Source organism: Hippoglossus hippoglossus, chromosome 16, assembly GCF_009819705.1.
Source record: "Hippoglossus hippoglossus isolate fHipHip1 chromosome 16, fHipHip1.pri, whole genome shotgun sequence".
Lineage (NCBI taxonomy): Eukaryota > Metazoa > Chordata > Actinopteri > Pleuronectiformes > Pleuronectidae > Hippoglossus > Hippoglossus hippoglossus.
The window spans coordinates 10,105,959-10,127,599 of record NC_047166.1 but is presented as its reverse complement, the minus strand read 5'-3'; the positions used below and the strand labels follow the sequence as shown (position 1 = coordinate 10,127,599).

General features: G+C 43.2%; 1 protein-coding gene across 3 annotated transcripts; it reads right to left on the bottom strand.

The window, feature by feature from the left end:
- Positions 1-4: 4 nt before the first annotated feature.
- Positions 5-20,005, bottom strand: si:dkey-40m6.8. Of its 3 annotated transcripts, none has more exons than XM_034610258.1 (17): positions 19,489-20,005; positions 16,948-17,093; positions 16,429-16,576; positions 15,529-15,602; positions 15,209-15,327; positions 14,104-14,191; positions 12,892-13,040; positions 12,655-12,739; positions 12,428-12,549; positions 11,482-11,631; positions 5,129-11,351; positions 4,879-5,039; positions 4,092-4,228; positions 3,734-3,808; positions 3,193-3,527; positions 3,021-3,105; positions 5-1,504 (listed from the first exon to the last, which is right to left on the bottom strand). In XM_034610258.1, exons 1-17 carry the CDS (start codon positions 19,577-19,579, stop codon positions 1,371-1,373), a joined length of 8,322 nt encoding a protein of 2,773 aa, XP_034466149.1. In that variant the 5' UTR covers positions 19,580-20,005; the 3' UTR covers positions 5-1,370. The 3 variants fall into 3 exon arrangements, with proteins under 3 accessions (XP_034466149.1, XP_034466150.1, XP_034466151.1); XM_034610259.1 differs by having other exon boundaries at positions 16,963-17,093; XM_034610260.1 differs by lacking the exon at positions 3,734-3,808.
- Between the last annotated feature and the right edge of the window lie 1,636 nt (positions 20,006-21,641).

Sequence of the window (21,641 nt, the reverse complement as noted above, 5' to 3'; positions counted from 1 at the left end):
TGGATCCAATAACAAAACAAAGAGATTTATTGTCATGAAACAGTTCGATAAGAGGTTCACATTTTTGTGGTTTTTATTTCCCCTTGTTTATACATTACCCCTTGAAAACCATTCTTGAAACAATACAGGTTTTAAACCAACATTTAAACAGACTAAACAAATGGACTAATGGACCTCGACTGCATGATGGACTCTTATTAGTAGAAAATGGCATAAATTAACAGATACACAAACAGATGGCTTCCATTTTTCATGCTAAGCTACATTAACTGTCTTTAAACGAGGTAAAAGAATGACGAGACAGCTAAAAATCCATAGACATAGGAAAAGAATCAAACATTACAGGACGTAGTTCCATACAGATGAGCATATATTAACAAGTTAAATTATACAAAATACTTCTTTTAGCAATTAATACGTTTGGGAAAATATTTTCGATTTATATGTCATGAAGATCTTACAGAGGATATAACCTAGATGCATTCTGTCCCAAACAAATTACAGTTAGGTTAATATATGTTAATTGCACCAAAGCAAATAAATAAATTGAATAATAAATAAGTAAACAAGTAAATAAATAATCAAATAAATAAAATATTGCATGGAAACTGGCTTTACATAAAAAGGATAAAAATAAAATAAATAAATACAGAATAATAAATAATAGAAGATAAACCTTTTTAGAACTAAACATTTTAAGAAACATAGCTTGTTTGATTTTCCGTGCAGTCTAAGAATACATCTAAAAGTAAACAGCTCTAAAATGATACTGTATACACTTGTATTATGGTATTTGTACAAATGTAAATGAGTATTCTCAAATCGAGGAGAAAAGCGATTTCGGATTTAAACTGCTGCCTACAAGAACAACTGACTGACTGCAACAAACAACTTGTTTAATAAAGAGAGGACTGGAATCCAACCGTTTACATAGACAGATGAATGACTAAAGAAAGTGCACTCCCCGCACATCTGGGGAATAATACAACAGAATGAAGCATAAAAGAGAAGGTAAGCTGGTACACAGCAAGACTCCCACTGCATAGCTGTCAAATCAGTTTCAGATTTTACAAAGCTCCAGGCTCCTCTTCTCTTAGCATATGCTGCCTTTTGCAAAGACTTCTTGTAGCCAAAGGCTCGGAATAAACTCTGTAAACAATGGCAGGCAGGAGCACAGCAGCCCCTGTCATACAAAATCCTGTTGCTGGTAAAACCTGGAATGTGTCCAGCCTCAAGAACGGGAGTCTCTTTCTTTCAGTTGCCGATTCAATAAAAAAATAGCCTCTGGGCGAATGGCTGGTTGTTGTGGTTAATTCACTGGCCAGTCCGAGAGGGTTCAGCTCTGAAGGTCCCCACGACGACACCTAACATTACACCAAGTGGGGGTCGTTAGCAGGGCTGACTGTGAAGCGCGATGATGTCACTGGATTGGCCCCCACAGGCGACCTTGGTTTTAATGATAAATCCTCTTTCCTCTTTGAATCTTTGCTTTTGATGTTTGGCCCTGATGAAAGAAAAACAAAATCAAACACATGTGAAAGAAAAATTTATAAAATCTTTTTGTGGCTCCAGAGGAAGCTGTGTCAAGTCTGATTAATTGAAGTGGTGTCACATTGTCCACTGGGTTTGAAGACTACAAGTTTGAAAATGAAAATAAATCTGCAGAGAAATAATATGAGGTTACCAGACCACTGTTAGACCCTCATCTGTGTTTGAGGCTACATTAAATACTACCAGAGTAACACTAACACTAACACATTACCCAAATCTACAACTGCCCTGTCACCAGTGGAGTTACATTGTAGTTGATGTAAACAAAAGAAAACATGGAACAAAAGATTCACTCTAACTAGTTCTGCAGTAAATAACGGAAAACCAGAACTCCAGGTTTTACTGCAGACTATTACTGAACTCAACAACTACAAACAATGTTGTTTTGTTTCTCTTTCAGCTCTATTTATGGTAGGGGGACTTTACACGTCTGTGCCCAGTGGCCCATTGTCTCATAATCTGTCTGTGACATGGATAAAGAGTTAATGCCAAACCAAATACATGGACGAAAGAAAAACATTTATCTGCATCTATTAATATAAAGCAGTTTAGGAAAATCACAATGGTTTCCAGTTAAAAAGGGAACACAGCCTCTTCTTTCAAGACTACAAAAGATCATTAAAGCATTTAATTCTGGTGTTTCTACGTTTCTGTATGTGCGGAGCCTGAATGAAATTCTGAGCCCAAACTTTCATTATTCTGTGAATGAGGTGATGATGTTTAAAAATGGAAAGTGAAAAGTCGAGACAGCAAATGAAACTGTGTTGGGAAAAACACAGCTTAGGGCTGCATTGTTGATGGCAGGATTTATGTCCCAGCTCGTGTCACAGAGTCGAGGGGGATGATTACAGAAGATTAATCCTGGCTGCACGTTTGGAAAGAAGATGGTTGAACTGAGGGGTTTTTCCATTTCAGTGACTTCATGAGTTAGAGCCTGTCAGATTTTATTACATCATTCTGAAGATCAAGGTGGAAACAATGAGAAAACATATTTCAGCCTAATGCACATTTTCTTTATAGTTGAAAAAACTGAAGTCTACAGCTATGCCGGTTGCTCTGTGACACAGTGCTCAGTGCTAAGTGCTTAAATGATCATAGCAACCAGGCTAACATGCTGATGTAAGGTTTACCATATTTACCATCTTAGTTTAACAAGGTAATATGTTAACATGGGCTAATATGAACAGGAAGGCTGAGGCCAGTTGTAGTCACATTAGTTTTGCAGGTATTTGTCCATAAATCAAAGAACTGGACAAACTGAAATTTTTACTTCTTTTTAGATGAATCATTGAAAGTTGTGGACTGACTCACAGACTCCTAGGGCCTTGCTGCCTCTCATCATAACATAGATAGACTGTGGATGAAGATGGATGACATGACAGCTCCCAAAAGTGAAGCCAAAAGAAGACGTGTCGTCCATCTTTATTTACCATCTATTCATCAGACGCATGAGAGGATTTAGAATTTACCATGAAAATCCAACTTGTTGCTTTTGACAGAAACGCCGGCTGGACTCGTGGGTGCTGAAGAGCTCAACTCATTTGTTGGGGTTTCCTGTTGCAATGAAACAGAAAAAGTCAGACTTGCTTTGATAAAATCTAATATCATTTGTATATTTTGTTTGAAATTTATGAGAAATACCTGATCAAAAAGATAGATTGTGACATCATCAAAAAAGGACACATTTCGTCCTCTGTCCCTCTCTCTGTCCATCGGCTCCTTGGGGGACTTCAGCAGACTCCTCAGCCCAACACGTTTGTCCACGTCCGTTTCTGTGACGACGATCACCCTCCGGGAGCTTTCGTCCTCCGGTTCATCCTCCTCATCGTCGTCAGGGTCGCTCCCTGACGACAGACCTCTCCGCCTTCCAATCCTGTTTCCAATCGGCCCATCCCCAAATCCTCCTTTACCGGTGGGGGTGAGGGGGAGAGTCAGAGCGAGAGGAGGGAGGGCGAGAGACAGACGAGCGAGTTTTGCTGTGAAAATGAGAGAATGGAAGAGATATTAAATACAATACGCTCACCTAACTGGAAGTAAACATCAGTCCATACTTAGATTAGATAAGCAATTAAGTAAAACTTAATTTGAATTAGTACCAATATATTTTTAATTTCAAGGTCACAAGGGAAAATTTAATGAAATACAGTCACGTTTTATAGATGAAAAGTATTATCATTATCACCTTTGCATTTGTTTGGCACATATTTATTTGTTGTGCTCTTCTTTTTTTTCTTTGTCTGCATGGTTTTCGTTTGTTCTGTGTCATACAAACACAATGAAAATAGTGTTCTTTCTTCACTTTATATTGTTAAAACATTTTTGTGAAAATCTGAACAAAATTTGACACAATGAAAATAAAAAATTCCTTGAGGAGGAATAATTGATTCTACTTTCTGTTATTCTAAAAATAAACTACTGAGATGTACTATATATGTTCGACTAATGAACTCAAAGCATCACACAGTACATAATAAAAAGTGATTTATGTATATTGAATTTGTATTTAGTTATTTCTAACAAACAATGCGATATGAAGGTACCTTTCATTGCCAGGTTTGCAGTGGGCTGAGGTGTTGGAACCTCAGGTTGTTCAATCACAGTGAGCGGCTCTTCTTTAGGTTCTTCATGTTCGTCGATGTCGGGTTGAAAGCTGGGAACAGTTTCCTGCTCCTCTTGACTACAACAACAGCAACAACAGAAATATTAATTTAAAATGGGGTCAATTGATCAAAATACTAAAAACAAGAGCATGTCTATAAACAGCGCTGGTGATATTCAGGCATGCATTAGGTTTTGGGTTTCATTGTCTCTGTGGGTTTTGCTGCAACCTCAGGACAATGGAGGTGAATGTAATTGTATGTGTAGAGCTTGCAGCATGAAAAAAATACAGTTAAGAGACATCAATGTCTATAGTTTTTATTTAAATTAACAGAACAAAATCAAACCTATTCGCAGAGTGTTTTGTAGATGACTGACAGTAACAGAGATGCTGATACTGACACTGCAATGTAGATTGTTTTCTTTACATCATAAATAACGATCAGGTAGAGATATCTTAAAACAAATAAAAGCATAAATAAATACCTGTGTGGCCAAATTACTATGAAGCCCTTAAAGTCTAAAAAAGTCTAAAAAAGTACATGCAAAAACAGAATTTTTTTCCCCAAAAGATTTCAGGACTCAAGTGTAGATACAGAAAAAGACTCATTACTACGAGAAGTAAAAAGGAAAATCTGTATTTTTGTGTTTTCCATTTGCATGAACCAACCCTTTAAATATAAACTAAGATATTAAGGGTAAGATCTCCAAGTTAAACCTTCGTCTTACCTTTCATCGTCTTGCTGCTCTTTCACAGTGACCAGCCTGCTGCTCTCTGAGATTTGTTCTCCCCACGGCCGCAGCGTTACAGTGTCTTTCACAGTCGCTCCCCAAAGCACATTTGTTTTCACATTTTCACAGAGGGAGAACTGCAGCCTCTCCTCACACACCTAAAGCAACAAAACAAAACAACAGAGACGGGTGAATAAAGTCTGAATAATAAAAAGGGCAAACTTTACTCACAAGATAAAATACTCGCCTGCATCATTAGGCCGTTCTTCGTCGTCATCTTGGACAGAGATCCCTGGTCTTTGACGTCAGATGTCTGGACTGAGGATCTCAGCTCGTCATTGCTCACCTCCTGTGAATCCAGGATCATGGGTGGTGCAGACTCCCCCAGATTATCAAGGTTATTGGAGACGCCATCCTCCTTCAAATCCACCCTGCTCTCCCCGGGAGGAGACGAGCCGCAAATCTCCTCACTTGTATCCTGATCCCCGGAGCTGCCACTTTTCTGATCAGGGGATTTCTTCAAAGATTCCAGGAGCTCCAGGTTCCCCAAGAAAAGCTCCCCCAGAGCGTCCTCCTCGTCCCCAGATATGCAGCACAACTGCTCCAGTTTTTCAAAATCCTCCAGGGGCTCTTCGTCCAAATCTTTCCACTCAGAAATCAATAGTTCTGGGAGATTGTTGAGAGGAGCTTGGGGTACAGTGGGGGTGGTGGGTGATGTTTTCTGGGAGAGGTCATTATGTTCCTCCTGACTTTCACTGTTGGATGTAAAGTCGCTGTCATCATGCATTGTTATATGCACAGAGGGCAGGTTCAGGTTGGCCAAGATCCCTTTACTCTGAGTTGTAGCAGGGGGGGATTCTTGCAGAGGAGGCTGTGAGACATCTGTGTTGTGAGGTGGGGAAATATATGGCTCAATGTCAGTGCTGGCAATAAAGTCGTCTAGATTAATGTGAGTAATGAAGTCCTCTGCCTCGATAACAGATAGCGGTGGACTAGGAAACGAGTCGTCCAAACTTTCCAATTTATCATCTTGCACATCAAGGTCTATGCTCGGTGGAGGACTTGGAAAATCGACGGAGCTGAAATTATCAACCTGTGGATCTATCTCCTCCTGTGAGTCAAGGTCACAGGGAGAAGAGATGGGATTTGACTGAATGTCTCTGTAATCCTCCTCTGTGTTCATGAAGATAAGTCTATCTTCTATGTACTCGCCAGACGGCTGTGGTCTCATTTCAGCCTCTGATTCTAAACCTGATTCTTCATTTTCCAGGTCTGCAAAGTTCACATGAGGAGCTTCTGTGATGCAAATTGATATATTGGCGCTGTTATTCTGAGTGTGACTTAAGTAGTCATCGACATTAGAACCAGTTTCCTGGTCACCATGCTCAGCTGATGCCTGCTCCTCCGTTTGGATCTCGCTGAGGTGATTCTGAGGCCAACTGTTAAAATTGTGATTCTCCTCTCTCTCCGTGGAGTCTAGCCGACCTTCCCCGTACTCGACCGTCTCTGTGCATGATAAAATCTGCCTCTCTCTTTCCTCTGAGGTCTCCTGCTCGGGGATTTCTATATTCTCCACTTCAATATCTGAGATTTCTCCTTTCAGCTCCTTGTTAAAACTGTCAATTTCTCCAAGATCCTCAATATTTTCGTCCTGTTGTATGTGTACTGATTGGGAAGCCGGCTGGTTTTCTTTGTCTTCCGGGTCAATGTCTTCCTTCAGGCTGAGATTAGAGGTCAGTCCTTGTGTTTCATCGTTCCACGTTTCTTCACAACCCTCCTGGACAGCCGGGTGAGGTTCACTTTCTGCAAGTTCATCGTTTTCCTCAGTCTCCCAAAACTCCTGACCCACCACGATCCTCTCCCCCACCTCCCATGCTTTATTACTGAAGCCAGAGAAGAATTCAGCTCTGAGCTCCATATCTTGGCACCTCTTCTCCGGAGACGCCCACTGGTCATTTTCATCGGGCCACAAGCGCAAGTCCCCCGACTGTGAGAAACGGTGGCAGTCGAACTCTCCTCTGACCACGTCAGAGCCTGATCTTTCTTCATCGTCCTCCAGAGCACTCCATAACTCTTTAGATTTTACATCCAGGCCCTCGCAGGAATCTGTATCCGCATCGTTAGGAGAGTCACCGCCACTTGCTCGTCCTTTCAGGGGCGACTTTTCCTTCATGGCGTTACTCATCTCTGCAGCAGCCAGCTGTTTCTCCGTCTCTGTAGACGTCTTCTTTTCCTCAGTGCTGTTTGAGAAGCAGAGGTTTCTCAGGCCCAGCTCATTGTGGTCGACACCAGGCCTTTCTTCACGTCTCTCCGGGTCTTCATCATCCCCCTGATCCCACCTCAGTTCACTCGCTTTATCACTGTCAGACTTCCCATCATCACTTGGCTCAACCACTGACTGCGTTTCATCCGCGAGTACGGCGTTACTGCTTGTAATGCTGTACAGTTGAGATATTCTGGACTCTCCATTTTCCACAGTGTCACTTCCATGTTTGAGGGAATTCAGTGCAGAGAGATCAACATCTATCTCTGAAACACCTGTGTCATCTTTGATGCTTGATCTTAACATGCAGTCTTTGGATTGACCAGATACAGACTTGATCACAACGTCTGTCTCAGTGAGGCTCTTGGAATCGTTATCTTCAGAGTCCTGGTATCTGCAATCTGTTATCTGGGAGACGATGCCATCTGTGTAGTGGCTGTCTACACTACTGTGTGGCAGCCCTTTCAGTGGCTCATCGTCTAATTTAGGGAACAACTTGTCAATAAGGTCAACGCAGTCCTTGGCCTGGGGATCGTCACGCAGCAATGTTGACATTTTGCTGTCGTCGTGGAAAATGCCAGAATCGTCTCTCTGTGTTGACTGCAGCCCTTTGCTAAGAATATCTTTGTCATCAGCTAAATTAGAGAAGCAATTTTCTGTATTTTTAATTGTGATACCCTTCTCTTCACACGTCATGACAGTTTTTCCAGTTCCAGTTCTTAAAGGACTCTTTTCCCAAAACTCTCCCTCCTCCTCAGTTTTCTCCTCAATCCCTGTCAGTATTCCCCGATCTCCTCCTCGACCGCTGCTCGGCCTTGAGGCGTTGAGTCCATCGCTGCTCCTCCTGTTCGTCCCGTCACCCTCCCAGTCGCTGTCTGAGAAATAGGCAGAGTCTCGATGAGGTGTTTCATTTCCCAGCGCTCGCCACCCACTGCTTCCCACTACTCCCGTCCATGAGTCACTAGGTGTGAGGCAGTCGGCCGAGCTGGAAGTCATAGGTGACAGGACCGAGTCTGTGGAGGTGACGAGTGAGACATCAGAGGAGGGGTCCCAGTCTGGAGTGGTTGGAGTGGCGGCAGGAGAGGCCGCCTTTTGACAGTATTTTTCTGGGCCGCGATCATCGAAGTGAAGTAAATTTTCTGTCTTTGTCTTTACAAAGCTTTCGTCGTCATTTTGAGAACTCACATTATTTGAGTTCTCCAAATCAGCTGCTGCAGAAATGTTATCAGTGTGGTTCTCTTCTTTCTCAGGATCATGTGACGGGGTTTCAGTCTTTCCACATATTTGATCTCCTCCCTCAGGACTAATGGCCCGTAGGTCTTCCATCACTATCTCACCGTTCCCTACAACAGCAGCCTTTTGAGTATTTGCCTCATGTGTAAAAAGCGATTGGTTCCCACGCAGTATCACAGTGTTGGATTCTTTAACATTCTCAGAGGACTCCAGAGAAGATTCCTCTGGGGGATCTGTTTGCTCTCCTCTGGCGGGTAAAGCAGGGCCATCCACACACTCCTCCTCCTTCTGACATGCAAGCGTCTGGTTGTGCAGTAAACCGTTTTTGGGCATGATTTCTGAAAACACAAACTCACCAGATTGGCAGTGGTCGGCATCGTTTCCAGCATCGCTGTCCAGTTTGAGATTCTGTTTGTTAGATCCTATGTGAAGGATTGGGATCTCAGGTCTGATGGAAACTTTTATCTCGCTTTTTTTAGCACGCTTGGTCACTTGGGCATAGATGGCCTCAGTTTGCACTTCATCTTTGCCTTTGCTTCGCATGGAGCTCTCTGACTGAAAACTAATGGTCTGTGTGGAGTTTGGGTCAATGCATATGGACTCATATTCAGGTGATAGTGGAGTAGGAGAGGAAGCGGGTTCGGCCTCCTTCCTGTTTGCTGCAGCGTTTTGTCTTGATATTATTTCGGTCAAAAATGTCTCTGCCGACTGGATCTCCTTCATGAACTCCTCCCTGGTCATTTCAGTTCTCCGTGGCTCCTTCTCAGTCTGCTGTAGATCCGACTCCTGCTTGCTGATGGTGATCTCAGAGAGTAGAGAACGAGACCTGCGTATACCCTTTGAATACGCCTCCTCAGCCTCAGTGCATGAGGGAAAGCCTGGAGGGCAGACAAATGGCCGTAATCTGGATCCTGCAGGATAGAGGTATTTTACTGGGTCACTGCTTGATCCTTCCTCCACATCTGCTTCCATCCTCCCTGTGTCGATCTCTGTGAGGAAAAGTTCCCTCTGAAGTGATTCTTTAGTAACTGTATATTCCTCCTCAGCTCCTGTCTGGTGGATATGTTTCTCTTGCCCCCACGACTGCCCCACTGAGCCCAGCTCTGTAATCAGAGACTGGGAACGTCGCATCCCTCTGTTGGGCAAGACAAAGTTCCCCCATCCCTCTCCATCTCTTTTCTCCTCTTTCGCTCCCTCCCATGGAGCCTCGGACTTGGACTCGTTGGACTCTGTCACAGTGGATATTTCTGTCAGAAACAGATGCATAGGGGATTTTTTCGCTGCGGCTACACGTTCGGCCTGAAGTTCAGCATCTTCTTTCCAAATGGCGGGGAGGATAGTGTCGAGCCGAGACTGCGTCCTTTTCATTCCCCTGTAGAAGAGGTCGGAAATGGCTGGGTCTGCGTCTTCAGACAGGCTGGAGTGGGGGACAGTCGTCGCAGGGCTGGGTCTCTCAGGAGACATGAAGGGAGAGTCATCCTCGTCTGAGTAGGTGGGGCTGGACGAAGACTGGCGTTCAGTCTGGGGGCGGGGTAGATTGCGATAAATAGGACGCAAAGGGTTTTCTCGACGAACAGGGGAATCGAAGGCTTTTGCACGTGTATGAGAAGCCTCCTTGGAGTTGTGCAACGATGCTGCATGTCTGGTGACACTCTCTCTATGTGACAAGTCACAGGATAGTGGGTCTCTATTGCATCTCTGCATCTGCGGCTTACTGTATCTGGAGTAAAATTCATTGTAGCTGGGGCAGCTTCTTTGTGGTTTGGAGTGGGGAGGGAGAGGAGGAGGACACATTTGAGGAGGCTGAGGGTAAATTGGATGGCTGGACGGGGGGAGGGACGGGGAGAGGGACGGGGATGGGGGTAGAGTCTGTCTGGACCGATGGAGCCCAAAGTGATCAAAAGTAGAAGGTGGACAGCTGCTCATGTGATGGGGGTCTGTCTCGATTTTACCGGTAATGCTGTAGTGAGGCAGTCCTCTGTATCCGAGCGGAGGGGCGGGAAGGGGGCGTGAGTGAAGGTGATTGGCTGATGACATGGACATAGAGCGAGGTTTGGGAGGGAGGACTGGGGCTTGGGAACATGAGGATTTCTTATCTCCCTCACTGCTCTTCTTGTACTCCTCCTCTTCGTCGTCCCCTAAATCGACCACTGAGAAGTCAGTCACTCTGCTGGAAGTGTCTCTGAACTCTGCCACACCTGTGTTAGGCACCTGGAGCTGAACCTCGCTGGATCTGACCGTCTGCAGCCCCTTCCCACACTTGTCAGAGGAACAATACAGGATGCGTTCTTTACCCAGCAACCCACTGCGAATCTCCACCAGCTCCACGTCTCCAGGGCAAATCGAGTCGGAGCGGAAAGAGGACTGTGTCATCCCTTTAAGAGTTGGCGACCTGTCCTGGGGAGTGTGCTCCTCTAACCTAATGTAGTACTCACTGGCGAGGGAGGGACTGCGAGCGCTAATAACCGGGACCACAGTGGGAGTGTCCAAAGACTGTCTGTGGTTATTATTCACAGTAGGGATTGGCTGAGGAGGAGGAAGTGGTTTGTAGCCTCGTCTGGCATGAGCCTTCTCCCAGAAATACTCAAAGTTCAATCCTTTGCTAGTTTCCGTCACCGTCAGGATGTCGTCCAATTCAGACGAGGACGGGGTGATACAGTTCCCCACCGGGTCCAGCAGGGGGTAGGAGTTGTCTCTGTCTTCCCTGCCGTACAGTCTCTCCCTTTGCCGCTCGCTTGCTGCAGTCTGGAAGGCAGGTGGTCGAAGTAAGTCCCAGCGTCTTTCAAACGACTCCTCGCTCTCGCCTCTCCTTCCCCTGCCCTCCTCATACTCCTCGTCCTCTTCATCCTCTTCCCCGACACTCCCCCTGGACATTCCTCGCTCTGCGGCCAGGAGGGAGGAGAGGAGGAGGAATATCTCAGCTACAGATGGACGCTGAGATGGAGGTAGCCAGCAGGACTGCATGATCTCATACCTGCAGACAGGAGCAAACACAGGAGGCAAGTTACGAGAGACACAATTAGGGTATTTTTGCCTTCGATTAATAATAATCATTAATAAATAATCATTTCTGCACAATTCTTTCTGTGAATAAGTGCACTGACCAGTAGTCTGCGTGGGAGAGTTTGAGTCTGGGCTGGGCCAGCGTGATCTGTCTCTCCCGAATAACGAAGGTGAGCACCTCTTCATCACTTAGGTGTCTGTGGGGCTGGGAGCCAAATTCAAAGAGCTCCCATATCACCACGCCCAGCGACCTGGAAGAGTAAAAGATGAAGAGACAGTGAGACTAATGTTCACAGGCCTCTTAGGATTTGGTTATGTAATGCTTGTACTGCAACACCATATTCACACAGAGCTCTGGCTTCCCAACAGACAAGATTGAAAGCATAGTAAGAAAAGATTTGTGTAAAGCTACTATGTATGTGAATACATTATTAAAGGGAAATTGTCTGAAGAGGGAACAAGATCATTTATATCTTCTTCAAAACATAAGTCAATGCTCTTTAATAAAACACATTAAAGTGGAGTCTGTAATATCAGAGCATGAGGGTTCAGTCCAGTTTGGGCCTTTGCTTTTTCATCACTCCCTTTGGTATTTCTGGGCCTGGCTATAACAAGAAGACTGCTGACACACTGACGGAAATCCAGACTCTGCTTCAGCAGCATTGAGGTCACACTGATTTTTAAACAGAAGGCTTAATTATCTGTGGAATGAGTTGTTGGAGAGCATTTTCCAATCAGCTGCCTTTGTCTCTTTATTTTCACTTCACTTCGATGTGAGATTCAGAAGAGTTTTACATTTTGAAACTGCAAACAACACTCAACAAAGAGCATTTTCTGATTATCTGCACACAATACACTCGCACAATTTACGCTACATTCAATGTTCAAAACATGTTGTCCTTACAATGGGTTCAACTGCATGTGTATCAAGAGATTTAAGGCTTATTCTTTTACAGTTATTCTTTTTGTCTATTTAATAGTACTTTTGCTTTAAGTTTAGTATTTAATTACAGACGATAAAGGAGCAGGATCACACGGGAAACCTACCACACATTGCTGGTCTTGGTCTGGTCAGTAACGATAAGAGATCCTCTGTATTCCTCCAGCAGCTCAGGAGCAATCCAGCGCAGTGGGATCCATAGCTTGTCTGGAGTTAGGTAATAGTCCTCCTGCACAAACACACAGCAGAATTACTTAGAATACATTACCTCAGACACAACAACAAAGAGGAATAACAGTGCGTGGTTTAGGATCAGAAGCACACATCCACATACCTTATAATGGTTGTGTGAAAGGCCGTAGTCGCCTATCCTCACAGTGAGGTCGGAGGACAGCAGACAGTTTCTTAAAGCCAAATCACTGCAGGACGAGAACACAACCACCAAACCACATTAATCAGAGAACCACACTCCCTGTCTCTAACTAAACGAGACATGCAATCTTGTTTAAAGACTATGGTTGTGATAATTGAACTGAGCTGAATAATGCATGGCGCTGAAGCCCCAGCTGACCTGTGGATGTAGTTGTTATCGTGGAGATGCAGCAGGCCCGAGGTGATCTCAAAAGCCATTCTCTGAAGAGTCAGCAAATCCCGAGTCGGCAAGTCTGGAGTCATCCCATCTGACTTGCGCTGGGCTCGCAGATACCTCTTCAGGTCACCCTGTTTGGACATTAACACGATAATAATGCAGCAACTGGAATGTATGTAGACTTTAGTAGAATATGAGATAATGCCATATCGGCAGTCAGCGAGTTTGCCAAGTGTTTGTGTTCTTTCTCCTGCTGCAAGAGATCAAACCTGCAGGCAACGGGGATATTTGTGACTTCTGCATGAAACACGTCCTCATTTAGGTACTTTCCATCATAGAGAGAGAGAGAAGCAGCAGGGGAATAGGTAATGAGCTGGCAGACTTTGTATTAGTCATTTGTGCTTCAGGAAGGGCAAGGAAATAAAATGAGGACTTTATAAACGGATGAAAAAATCTGTGAGGAGAGAACCATCAGAGACCTTGTCAAAGAGGGTAATGGCCATGTATGGGGACATCAGTGTGGTTTGGCTTCTCTCACTGTGTTGCTGTCATTGATCTGCTTGTGTCTTGGTTTGGCCTGAGAGTCCACTCACATGGTTTTCTTAATCAGCCAGTGATTAGGGCAGCTAATGGAGGGAAAACAAACTGACCATCTTGATGCAAAGATTTCATAGTCACTGGGACACCTACAGTTCTAATGCAGCAGTAATATACAGAAATGCTACTGAAATGAAAACAAGGGATAAACAAAGTAAAGCTCTCATTAAAAACAACTTCATGTTTGATGCAGTTAAAGCCTGATTACAAACTGCAAGAAAGGCTGAATATAACAGCTTGCATGCTAATTAACAGCATTTGTTATAAAAGCAGTCTGGTCATTGGCACTTTTTCCCCCAAAATGTTACAATTAATAGGACTCCAAATCTGCCATATTATTTGTGTACGAATATGCAGGGTCACAAAAATCCAAAACAAAACAAAAGAATAATCAAATTTGGTAGATATTATATTCTGTTCAACATGACCCACCTCTCCTGCAGTGTTTGAAATGTGATGGACTTTTAGCTGCTTTTCGAGCACATATATTATTTTGTCAATCCCCTGTATGTTCAGTTTCACCTTTTCCCTTTGTCCTAAACAGTGTACTACAATGTATATTATCATATCGTTATAAATGGTCTGATTTGTATTTACCAGCTGACAGAACTCCATAACCAGGAGGAAAGGGATGTTCTCACTGCACTGCCCCAAACACTGAAGGATGTTGGGATGTTTAAGGCTCCTGTCGGGAGAAAGAGAAACCAGAGAGAGATGGACACATGGATTTAAAGGGCAGTTAGAGATAAACAAGACAGATAGAACGTGTGTGAAACTGACTCCTTGTGATTGTATTATTCAGTTTGTGTTTCAGTTGGTATGGTACTCGCTGGTTTTGAGTAGAGAAAAAGAACAGACAGGCCTGTCCTTGAATGTTCTCTCTCTCACCCTCTCTCTCCCTCTGTGTGTGTGTGTGTGTGTGTGTGTGTGTGTGTGTGTGTGTGTGTGTGTGTGTGTGTGTGTGTGTGTGTGCGTGTGTGTGTGTGTAGAGGAGGGTGGTGACAGCCAGAATTATCCTCAGATTCTGAGTCTTTGAATAGGTTACTTGCGTTTCATCTACCTGCAGGAACATTACCGATATATATACAAATAACACACAACTATTTTTAGATATTATGTGGTTTGTTGTCCTGTCTGTCCTGAGACCAATTACATTAATTCAAACTAGATATTGTGTGCTCCATTCATCAGTGAGTAAAGTGAGTCTTATAGTAGTTGATAGCACATCTTTTTCTTACTAATAAAATGTGAATTTACAAACAATAAAATGTGTCTTTTCTCTGTTAAATGACTTGTTGGCTTCGCTGATATGGGATTTTTTTGATATGGTAACACTAGGTGTCAGTATATAAACATTTAATCAACTATTATTAAGATATAAGTAAAAATAATGCTGTTGTATGCAGCTATAAGGACATTTTATATTTCATTTCATTTCATTACACGTGTTTGGTTATATTCTAATTTGGTATCTGTTAATAAAGCATTCTCCACTTATGGGTGATCACAGGAGTCACAGTTGTTGACAAACCCAATTATATTTAGCCCAAGCTGATGACCCTTTACTTGTGCTAATCTTAAACTATGGTTACCATTATTCCACAGTCGTCACTTGGGGCTCAGTGGTTCCTCTTGAACAAAGGTTACTGTCTGACTTTCAGGCCCAAAAATGGTTAGTTTGACTTTCAGCAGTTTCTCCCACCTGTACGGCTCGGACTCAGCCAAGAACTTCCTCTGCTCCAGAGGGCTGGCACTGACACGCAGCTCCTTCACCACAGCCTGAGAGGAGCTGCAGTCACACAGCACTTCAGCCAGGATCACCTAGGAGAGATCAATGGACTATAACATGGAAGAATGCCCAGGAGGAGATCAGCAGTAAAAGAGCTATTTTGACTCTGACTTGACCTGGTCTGTCTCCAGTATTAAATTAAACATAGCACACTGTGTGTAAGAAAAAAGAAAATCCACAGTATGACGAGGCTCAAACTGAAATGATCGGATTGTGAGAGGCGATCATCTTACCTTTCCAAACCAGCCATTTCCTATTTCCTGAAGGTAGTTTAAAGTGTGTCTTTTGAAGCACTTAGACTTAGAGTCTGCAAAGAAGAAGAGAAATAAAAAAAGATCAGGGTCATGCAGCCGTCAGCAAGTGATGTTCTTTTATCATATAATATCACACAACAGGGGAAAAAACTGCTTTAAAAACTGATGCACTGAGGAAAGCTCATAGGCACAGCTCACACTAAATAACAGACCACACATTTTTGCAATGTGCTGCAAAATAGCAAACACTGACAGACACAAAGCGTTCCCTCAGACAACAATCTATTCCCATCATCCAATTATTTTATCAAATCACTTATAAATTGCTAATTATATAAAACATCAGAGGACAGGGAACAATGGCGATGACAATCTCTTACCGCTGAGGGTAACGTCATTTAACATCTTGTTTTGTTCGACCAACAGAACAAAACCTTGAGATTTTTAATTTACAACCAATTCTCAAATTTGTAAAGCTGGAAATAAAAGAATTTGTTAATGAAATAAGCAATTACTTTTCAGCTGATCAATATTTGATTAATCAGCTAATCGTTGGAGCTCTAATCGTTACCATCCCACAGCTCCGGGATCTGTGACCACAAATCTCTCACTCTGTCACTGCAGGTCAGACAAATGTCAAACATCGCCTGCTCACACAGAGCGATGCTACAGATCATAGTTTCCACTTCACTGATGTTGAGTACGGAGGCCGACGATACTGGTTGAACACTCGGTTTGAGGCCTTTAATGGATCCACTTCACTGATTCAGGCAACAGAGCCTGAAGGCGTTTTAGTGCCGGCTCTCATCCCAGCTTCGAATCCTTCAAAACAAAAATGAACTCATGCTGAAACAAGAGAGAGAGCGGGAGAATTGTTACCTGCTCCCTCCTGCAGGGCGGGGCAGGTGGACCTGTCTCTGACTGGTAAGGTGTAAACCTCGGGGAGGGAGGGACATGACGACAGGCTGTCCTCCTGGATGGGGCTGGACCCTCCGGAGCACTCCTCCCCGTCCGCATTGTCAAACTCCTGGTTAAAAATTAAGAATAGAAAATAAACCACCCTCTTTCACTCTGTCTCATTTCACTTAATGAGGTAAAAAGGTTGACTTGAGCTGTAAGTATCAAGGGCAGACAGTGAGAGAACAGCTCCTCAGAGTAATGACAGCCTGTGTGCCAGCTAAACAACAACAACTCTGTGGGGTGGAAAGATGGAGGCTTAGTCAAGATTAGTCAGAGAGATGATTATTGACCATTTCTACCTCATTAAATAGGAAGCATTGACTGCTTCTATTTCCATCAGTTTACCAAGTTAGTCTAGCTTATATAAAACCCATGCAGGAATGCACAAGACGGTGTGACAAATAAAAGAAAGCAGAGGGAGGTGAATAAATCTCTTACATGTTGAAGACTTACATTGAACCCCACTCCTTTCTTACAGCACAGGCAGGTGAGGAGCAATAGGACGAAAGAGACCAGCCCAGAGCAAGAGATGAGGATGACGACATAGGGTGGTGGAGAGAGGGATGCAGTCCTAGATTGAGAGACTGAGGGGACGACAGGAAGAAGAAAGAAAGAGGGAGGAGAGGAGTTAATACAGGGTGTCTGTGCTTCTGTAAGGTGGGGAGGGGTAAACGGGTTAGGTTTGAGTCAGTGAGAAGAGAAAGAGAAACTTCACTGAATCAGAAAAGTGTAAATTCTTGTTACATAGATTTTTTATTAAGAAGGGGAAACGACTGGAGCGTTTTCTTAGCAGCAGGTTTGGGACACAGTGGAGGACCCCAATGGACAGCTTGCATCAGGGGGTTTGGGGTGGGGGTTAAAAAAGCAGGAAGAGAAACTGAGCTGAAGATCAAAAACATTGTCTGGATCAGTAAAAGAAAATGGAGACTGGAATTAAAAGTTTGAAAGTGGGAGAATATACCATTCCAGTAAGGACAAAAGCATGGGGGGAGGGGGGAGATATCAGAAATGGCATTCCACTCAGGAAACACAGTTAAGAAGCAGGGGAGGGGGGTTGGCTGGAGTTGTCATTTAGGTAAAAAACGGGAGCGCTAAATTGGGAAAGGGTTGGAAATTGGAAAAGATTGACTCAAATCAGGAAGGTTGACTACTCAGGTGAGAGAGGGAGGGATCGGGACATTTGATATTTGTACCTCAACATGGTCGATTGTGAGAAGTGAACCATCTGTAGAAAAGAAAAGGGGCAGGGCAGGGTGGTTAAATACCCTTCAGGTGTTGTCTAGAAGCTTTCATGTCAATACTACAGACAAACATTTCAGTGCTAATGACGAGAGAGAGGAGCAACAACACCTTGAAATAAACAGGAGGCGTCCAGCTCACACTTAACAAGAACGTAGATACTAATATTTAAACCACATGGAGCGTCTGTTTAAACAAAACAGCATTTAGGCTGCCAGAATAGATCCATGTAGCTCCAAACCCTTAAAGGCTGCTCTCACTGATATTATGCAAAGCGCATTATACACATTTGAAATATATAACAATAGAAACACAAAATATTACAATCCCCAATAACTGTAAATAATAAAAAGAAATCCCTTAAAAAATGACAAAAACAATCACAGACATTTCTTTGTGGTGATATTGAAACCATACCTGCACATAAATAACTTATTCTATTTTTTATTCGCTTTGTCTTAAAATATCTCGGTGTCCTTCATAGAAATCCAAAAATACATTCATTCACGAGGTCATGATAGTGTAAACACTGCATACATCAATTTTGAAGTACATTGAATAATTTACCAGCTTAATAAATATTGTAAAGAAGAAGATCAACATTCCTCTAAAAAATATGAGAAAAACACAAAGAGGTGATGTTTCTGTTTGTGAATTCGAGGAACAGGCTTAATTTCTATTGACATTTTGATCATGATTCTCGTTTTCTTGCTTATGAAAAGTTGCAACAGAAATTGGAGTCACCTATTTAACACAGGCTCCCTGAGCAAAGGTAAGTGAGGATGTGTTCAGCATGTCAAACCACCTTCGTATCAACGTATACAGGCTGGTGGTGAAACGAGAACATTTTGGCACATTGCGGATTTCAATAAATTCTAGATAAGTTGGAGCAGGGGGAACAAAGGGGGACACAGCTAATTTGCTGATCAGAATCATTTGTCGATGCACCTGCAGAAACAGTGGAGTCCACTTAAAAAAAACATGCACCACAGACGACGTGATTGCATTGGCTCCAAATTCCTTATGCACAATTCCAGTACATGTGCCCTTCTTTCATCTCTCCCCAGACAGAAAGACACTGCATATAAATAGGAAGCTAACACAGGGCCTTTTCCCACCAGCAGCAGCAGCAGCAGCCCCGGTGCCAGCAGCTCTCATCAAAACAATACACCACCAATACAATGACTGCACACACACACACACACACACACACACACACACACACACACACACACACACACAGACACACACAGACACAGACACACACACACACACAGACATCACACAAACAGCCCTCTGCCAGATCTTGTGGGATGGGGGGGGTGGGGGAGGCATATTCAGATTGAGGAGAATAAAGATGCCAGCAGTGGTTGATAGGCTAAATAACATCCAGGAGCTATTTATAGACCCAATATCTCGCACTGACCGAGGGTTTTAATGTTGATGACCACATAATACATTGTGTTTTTAAATGGCATCGACGTGAGGCCCGGGATCGAAGCAGAAAGATCCCCCCCCCCCCCCATATTTGCATCACTGCATGCAAACATGGTGCCCTCCCCATCACCCACCAGCCTCGCACTGCAATAATAACACATCGCATTATGTCTCAGGCATATTATATATAGAGGCCTTTTCATAGCTGACTACATCCCCCTCCTCCTCCTCTTCCTCCTTTCTCCAGCATCCCTCACAGGTTTTCAAACAACCTCCACCTCCTCCTCCACCGACTCCGCTCACCTTCCCTCTGCGGGGCTCCGAGCGCTCTCTCCGGGCTGAGGTACGACATGATCCCCGCCAGCGCCACCATCATCCAGCAGTGTGGCCGCATCGTCGCCGCGTCCGGAGCGGAGGCGACCACAGCATCCGAGCGACGCCGCCGACCGTCGGTGTCGTCCCGCTGCTCTGCTCCGCCTGCACCGCCGCCGCCACGGTCTGTGTCGTCTCCGGGGCTCACGCTGTCTCTGCCTCCCCGTCCTCCTCCTCCTCGGCTCTTCTCCTAATAAATAAAGAGCGTCTCCTTGTTGTCCTCCCTCCTCCTCCTCCCCCCCTTCCCTCTAATCCAGCAATTAAACACGGTGTGTGAGGAGATGCTCTTTTGTGCCTCCTCAGTCCACAGCGGCTCCCCGGGTACACGCACACATCCCTGCGTCTGAGAACAAGCCCACCGTCATCCCCCTCTTCCCTCACTCTCACATCTTCTTTTCTTCCTCCCTCTGTCCTCAGCTTGTCTGTATTTTTCTCCTCCGCCAGCCTACGTCACACTCACATGGCGCGCATTGTCATGGTCCAAGCTCCATCATCATAAAGCTAGAAAAACATATCTGTGATCATATTCCCACAGGAAGCTACAGCGGGGAGGTGTTCAGAATAGTGTTTTTTATTTTTTATTTTATTTTATATTTCTCTTTGAATATCATTTCAGTATTCATGTGATGACTTTTGTTCTAATTGAAAAACGTAGGGTTAGAATGGTGTTAATTGACCACACCTTCAAAAAGAGAAAATGCCCAATATTTTACTTTCTATAAAAATAAAAATAACAATATTCAATTAAATATTCTTCCTTCAGCAATTAAATATCATTTCATAATTTCAATGCCCACTTCCTCACAAAATTGGCTGTCACTAGTGCTGGGCAATAAAACAATATAACTAACAAAGGTCCAATATATATCTCTCTCTCTATATATATATATGTATATATTGGACCTTCTTCATATATATATATATATATGATATATATCGATATGATTAATTGTGCGAGGTGGTATAACACATAATTGATCCACCTCAGATAATGTTTTGCTGTTTATCAAGTGTTTTTCATTCTCTGCTCATAAAGACGAGTTTAAAACCAGAACCTTCACTGTCCTTGAATTTAAAATAAGTAATAATGTGACGTTTATCATGACATTACATCACATATCATTTAGCTAGCTTATATCCAAAGCGACTTACATTTTTTTAAATCATTATAACATTTTTGGCCATATCGCCCAGACCTAGTTTTCACATAATATATTTGTATAAACAATATTAGCAAGGGGGAAAAAAGCAAGTAAATGTCAATATTTTGGGTAACTACTTTTTCATCTATCCTTCTCTTTTGCGTCTTCACTTGTTCCATTTCTTTAACAGTTTCCAGGTACCAGGCAGTGACCTCAGACCCAGGTGATGATATGAGACATTTTGACTGTCCCACTATAAGTCATGACAGTGAGCTAGTGCTCTCTGAAAGTGTCCCATATGGTTTAATAACAGCAAACTCGACACACGAGGATTATAGAGACTTAAACATCAGAAATGATAAAAATGACTCTTGATGATCTTTTACATTGGATGTTTACTGAATGATTTCACCTATATCTGCAAATAACAATACTCTATTCTTGGGTTAGGGTTAACTGTTGACTGTAAAAGTCACAACACTCTGAGACTGTTTGTTTTATTCAACCAAAATTACAAAACTCAACAAGATTAAGTTTTTATCATATATGACAAAGAAAAGCAGCAAATCTTTAAATATGAGATGAATAATTTTGATCCCAAAAAATGAAAAAATTTGATTTGCAGATTCATCTTCTCTCTACATGACTATCTCAGCTCTGCTCTTCACAGTGTGATGATTTGACTGAGACTACTGTTCACTCAGTGTGCGCTGTGTTTGCTCACCTTACACCACACACACACACACCTTACTTTTCACGTTTCATATTGACCATAACAATAATGAATAATGAATAATAATTATAATATGAACCATGTTAACAGAGCGTTTTCTTTGTTGACAGTCTGGATTCAAGCCCCCCGTGAAGGCAACCATCTGCCCTGCTGACGTAACAAAACACAGCATGGGCAGAGGTAGTTGCAGCTGAACCTCACTTCTGACT